The sequence below is a fragment of the Trachurus trachurus genome (assembly GCF_905171665.1).
Source record: "Trachurus trachurus genome assembly, chromosome: 11".
In the NCBI taxonomy this organism is placed as follows: Eukaryota; Metazoa; Chordata; class Actinopteri; order Carangiformes; family Carangidae; genus Trachurus; species Trachurus trachurus.
In genome coordinates this window covers 8349930-8355907 of record NC_139904.1, presented here as the reverse complement: position 1 = coordinate 8355907, position 5978 = coordinate 8349930, and the positions used below count along the sequence as shown (strand labels likewise).

General features: G+C 41.8%; 1 protein-coding gene across 1 annotated transcript; it reads right to left on the bottom strand.

Annotated features, from left to right (window-relative positions):
* Positions 1–237: 237 nt before the first annotated feature.
* Positions 238–3541, bottom strand: LOC310993512 (uncharacterized protein). Its single transcript, XM_083981877.1, has 3 exons — positions 3436–3541; positions 2788–3181; positions 238–1651 (listed from the first exon to the last, which is right to left on the bottom strand). Exons 2-3 carry the CDS (start codon positions 3118–3120, stop codon positions 1148–1150), a joined length of 837 nt encoding a protein of 278 aa, XP_083838003.1. The 5' UTR covers positions 3121–3181; positions 3436–3541; the 3' UTR covers positions 238–1147.
* Between the last annotated feature and the right edge of the window lie 2437 nt (positions 3542–5978).

Sequence of the window (5978 nt, the reverse complement as noted above, 5' to 3'; positions counted from 1 at the left end):
ACCGGCTCTGGTAATGTGTCGATTGACATCAACTGATAAAACAACATTGCAAAAGCTTGTCAGCTGTCTGATAGGCAAGCACATTAAAAGGAATGCAAGACAAAATATTTCAGTCTTGTAAAGTTTCACATGACAAATCTTTTAGGTATCAATACCAACATGTAAAATTATGAAGAATTTTGACAGTCCCTTTATAAAATAAAAGTATTAAATTCTACAACAGTCAGCTTCTTCACACCAGGATCTGTCTTTTTATTGACACAGTCAGACATACAGGGAAAACATGTTCTGTATTTGTAATTGCACCCCTTATAGAATATTTGGCATCATTCACACTAAAGATTTGTTGTTTTACTGACAGAGGATAAAACAATGAAGACTGCAACCAAAACTTTGTCATATCTCATAATATTTTCAATCACATGTAACAATAAAACTGAATCAAATCACAATCTGGCCATGAAAGTGCTTCAATAACCTTAATAACAACCCTTTCCTATAGAGCAAACTGAAATCTGTACTACTAGAATAATAAAGATGCTTTTGTTTGACATTGCCTAAACTCGACTGGTCAGCCGTCCAGTTCAAACATTATCAGTTTGTGCAACAAAAAAAGAAAGAAGAGAAATCAACCCCGATACAGATATAGATCACAGTCTAATTATGATGAAATGAGAATATCACTTGAAGGCAGCATAAGTCAGTCTACCAGACTCGAGGTTTGCCTCAATATTGCATCTCGCTTTGTTGAAGCCACAGTCGTTTTCTACATCTGAATGCAACATGGAGACTGGGTCCGATGTTTACAGAAAAAAACATAAAATATGTGTTTTCATGGTTATAAACTGATTTCGGCAGAGATCGTTAAAACATTACTAAACCCAGTCGGTTCAGCGTTCAGCAGATTAGCATAGAGTTCCTAATGTTAGTAAAGAAGGACACAGAAGCTTTTTGAGGAGAATCAGTCCCACAGTGAAGCCTGGTTAATTCCTACAAAACCCAAGAAACATAGAAACGCATTTTGAAAGACTTGCAGGTCTTTACTTGGTTGATCATTTTCTGAGGTTTTTTTTTTTGTTGGTAATCAAGAAAACATCATTTTCATTGGATTCCTTCCCTGAAGAGGAGCTGGTTTTATAGGTTTGGCTCACACCTGTTTGAGCAGCAGCCCGTACGGACGGATCGACTCCTGCACGATCACCCTGGTCTGGGCGTCGTTGCGGCCTTGAGGGATGTAGACCAACCAGATGTCTTCTCTCTGGCACTTTGTCCTCTTCTTCGGGTTGATGCGGTTCTGCAGGACCACCTTGTACGTCTTCCCGTCCACCTTGGACTTGAACGTCTTGCAGTACTTTTCGGCCATCTTGACGTCAGGAGTGGAGTACACCCCTCTGCCCTTGGTCTCGGTGGTGGTCAGAGAGGCTGCGGCGGCCTCGAGAAACTGAGGCTGATCGCTGGGGCAACCGCCGTGGGCCAGGATGAGGGACCCGTCCATGTTTTGTCCATGGTAGGAGACGGGCCAGGCGTCGTTACCGGTCCCGAGCCAGCCGTCCCCATCGTCGTACTTCTGCGTGACTCGGAGAGCGGCGCGGTTCCACCCACAGGGACGCACGTACGGCCCGTTACCGCGCGTGAACGTTTTCTCGCCATCCTGGAGGTCAACAGAAGGGTCAAGAAGAGTCAGAGCCACAGAGACGACAATGCTAAAATGCTACATGACAATCACTTTATGTGCTCACTGACTAATTTATTCACTCTCAAAGGGATAGTTCACCCAAAATTGAAAGTTTCAGAGTCCTCAGTGGCTTCTCTGAGTTACGGGGGGTCTCGGCGTAGCAGTGTATGTCCTATAACGGTTGCAAATGGATACCAACTGTCTTCCTAACAAAAAGACACACCAAAAAACATCCAAATACCTCCATGCTGCTCGTATGTAATGTCCGTCTTGTATTGAAGCCCCAAAATGCGAAATTGTCCCAAAAAAAATTAAATAAGTCTATATTTCAAGCTTGTTTGTAATGGAAGCTCCTCTTCCTGATTCGTCAAATTTGGACGAACCAGGGTCTGTCCTCTTCCCAGTTCGTCCAAATGTGACGAACCGAGAAGAGGAGCTTCGAGAAGCTTCCACTACAAAACAAGCTTGAAATATAGACTTATTTAATTTTTTTCGGGACAATTTCGCATTTCGGGACTTCAATACAAGACGGACATTACATACAGCATGGAGGTATTTGGATGTTTTTTGGTGTGTCTTTTTGTTACGAAGACAGTTGGTATCCATTTGCAACCGTTATATGGACATGCACTGCTACGCCGAGACCCCCTGTAACTCAGAGAAGCCACGGAGGACTCTGAAACTTCTCCCAGCCCTTAGTCGACATGAGGGTGAGTAGATACAGTAATGAGTGAAATTTCAATTTTGGGTGAACTATCCCTTTAATGCCACACAGTAAAAGAAAATGCCTTTATTGACAATACTCAAACTCATTCTTTCACTTTATAACTATATGGATTCTTTTGAGATAACTCACTCACTCGCTCTTTAACTCAGTCACTGACTCACTTCAAAACTATGTGTCCCACTTATATAACATTCACTCAAGCACTCAGGTCAGCTCTCTGTCTCTAATAATCATATTTGACATTTTTCCCAAATAAAATGGATCATGTCCAAACAGCTGATTAAGATACTATTAATTATTCATTAACCATTAACACTGACATGACAACACCTCTGAGAGAACGACGAGGAAAGTGAGTAATGAGACCCTCCTCGACCCTGCTCACCTTGATGTTGGTGAAGTCGTAGTTGTACTGAGGATGGAAGAAGTCCTCAGGGTTGATCTTCACCGTGGCCTTCAGGCTCTCCTGCGGGCCGGGGCCCTCGGTCAGAGCCAGGGGGGAGCTGTACAGGTCAACATCATCATCCACCGCCTGCAGGGACAGAGTGCCTAGACTGGGGTACTCCAGCTCACTGAACCCTTCCTGCTTGTAAAACTGCTTGAGGGCGACGATGTTGACGAAGTCCTGCGTGCTGAGCTGGGAGGGTCCGCTGGTCGACTCGACGTTACAGCCGCAGAGAGCTGACAGGGCTTCCAAGCACAGTTTAGTGTCCGGCATGTTGCTAACTGGAGGGAGGAGGAGGCTTGAAAGAAGAAGTTTTCTATTCCCTCAGAGTGGACTGAAAGCAACAAAACAGGCTTTGTTAATCTTCCCTGAGTCGAGAGAGTTGGTATCTGTTGAAGAAAACACGGAAAAGAAAGCAGCAGAGCTCCGTTTGCCTGCCGCTTTGGCATGAGCAGCTGCCCTAGTTTCACTTTTATACTTTCACTTTCAGTTACACAGCGAGTCTCTTTTGTAACATGACACCAACTCTTACGAATAAAGTGTACAGAGATCGATATGCAAGTTATTTTTCTGTAGACAGAGCCTTACCTTTATCTTGTTCAAACCCAGAAAGCACCACTCATTCTATCTGATTTATTTGCTGTTAAAGTTTAACTAGTGACCCAGCTCCAGTCCAGCACTCCTCACTTCCTTCCTTTGCTTTGCCTTCAGGGAAGTCAGCTGCCTGTCGCTGTCAATTACTGAGAAAGACATCCAGAGTGAGGATCACAGAGGTCAGTGGATGTTCACATGTCAGAGTTTTCTCCTCTTCTATAAGTTCTGATTGACTCTTTATTATTCTGTCAGCAAACACTACAATAACTATAATAGCACTAGATTTACCACATCATTTACTGCACAATATTATTCACTGGATATGTATATGACCATTTCAAATTATCTTTTTTTCTCTTTATGCTTTCCCTTACTCTCCTTTGTCCTTCTTTCTTGTATCATTTATTTCACTATATACCGGTATGTGTTTTTTCCCCATTTCATACGTAATGGAACTAACATTTCTTTGACCTTGGACTACATGTGAACAGAGTTTATCAGACGGTCCGGTCATAGAAACAGTTGATGTATTTCTGTTACAATTTAATGTTTTTTGTTTTTTTTTCTCTGCAGGATGTGCCTTTGCATTATTCCAGTGTGAAGCATGCATACCGACCCCACCCCTCTGGCCAAGGAGGATCGGGATTGGCTAAAGAAGATGTGACATACTCGACAGTGATGACTCGCAAAAACCCAAGCGCCTCGCATCACCACTAATAGAGGTTTTGTTGTTTTTGTATGTTTATTTTTCTATACAAGTTTCAGTGGGTGAGTTTTGTCACCACCTGCTGGTCAGAGAGTAAACTACACTCTCATATGCAAAAAAAAAACAGATAATCAACAGAATGTGAGAAATGACTGTTGTTATGTTATGTGACAACAGAGATATCTGCTCACATTAGCATGTTAACCAGCTAACTAGCTATAGGCCCCACCCACACCCATCTACAGGAAAACCAGGGGATCATGGGAACCAAAGGGGAGAAGGGGCGACATTTTGCACTGGCAACTATGATTAGCTGTTGACATGTACATCACATGTCCCAGATGTTTCTGAAATTCATATCTAATGGACCTGGATAGGCAACAGAACCTGCAGATATCCTGTGTATACAACAGACAGATACTGAATGTCTCATTTATCTTTTTGATATTTCACTGTTTATGTCACTGTGACTGCTGTAGAAACGCTGCTCTCTTTTGGTTTTAGTTATAACCCAAGTATTGTGTTTCCAATCACACAAATAAACCACAGAAGATGACATGGTGATTGATTTTTAAGTTTATTTGTATGGTGTTTATTATGTATATTGTGTTTTTTAAGCTCCTGGTGTTAGTATTGTATTGCATTTACCTCTCAAGTTGATTTTGATATTACACACTGTATTTGTCTTATCTTCTCTGTAACATCAATAAAATCCAAAGCTCATTAATTAACACGGATTGTCTTATAACTGAGGAGAATCAGCTTAATATTTGATGGCGCGGTTCCACCCACAGGGACGCACATAGGCTATGGCTCGTTACCGCGCATGAACGTTTGCTCGCCATCCTGGAGGTCAACAGAAGGGTCAAGAGTCAGAGCCTTTCACTTTCACTTTAATCACTTTATGTGCTCACTCACTGACTTGTTTATTCACTCATCATGCCACCCAGTAAAAGAAAATGCCTGCACTCATTGTTTCACTTCATATAGGTCACTGACTCACATCAAAACTGTTTCATACACTCATTGGCCGGGCCCTTCCTGTGTGGCATTCCCCCTCTCTGTGCCTCCCCTGTCTCTCAAAAAAGGCATGAAACAACCCCCCCCCCCCCCCCCCTCAAAAAAAAAAAAAGATAATGCATGTTTCTGAATGGAGGCAGGAGGCCTGAAAGAAGTTTTTCTTTTTCCTTAGAGTGGACCCAAAGCAACAACACAGGCTTTGTTAATCTTCTCTGAGTCAAGAGAGTTGGAGAAAATATGGAAAAGAAAGCAGCAGAGCTCTGTTTTCCTGCTTCTCTGGTATGAGCAGCCGACCTATAGTTTCACTTTATTTATTTCACTTCCAGTTTCACACTGAGTCTCTTTTGTAACAAGTAGGTAATTAGGCTGTGCAGGGTTTGATAGCAAGTTATTTTCTGTAGACAGCATCTTACCTTTATCTTGTTCAAACCCAGAAAGCACTGCTTTTTCTATCTGATTTATTTGGTGTTCTGATTGACTCTTTATTATTCTTACAACAAACACTAAACATTACTATAATAGTACCAGATTTACCACATAATTTGCACTTTTACTGCTATTATGGTTGAAAATCTCTCATACAGTTTCTAATAATATTTATGTATTGTCATAATTCATGTTGTTTGTCAAAACTGTGTAAAAATGAAATGAAATGAGCTACACAGAGTATGTACATTAATACCCAAGTATTTAATCACATTTGGGATACATGAGGTGCGTGTGTGTTTGCACAAACTTGACATGCATTTGTTTCGGGCCTATATAACAGCAGGTCTGGTAATGACAGACGAGTAGATAACGTGGTGCTGGT

Coding starts and splice junctions, on each gene's coding strand:
- LOC310993512 (XM_083981877.1), bottom strand. CDS start 3,120: ATGCCGGACACTAAACTGTGCTTGGAAGCCCTGTCAGCTCTCTGCGGC. Junction 1,652..2,787: donor ACGACTTCACCAACATCAAG/GTGAGCAGGGTC, acceptor GTTGACCTCCAG/GATGGCGAGAAAACGTTCAC.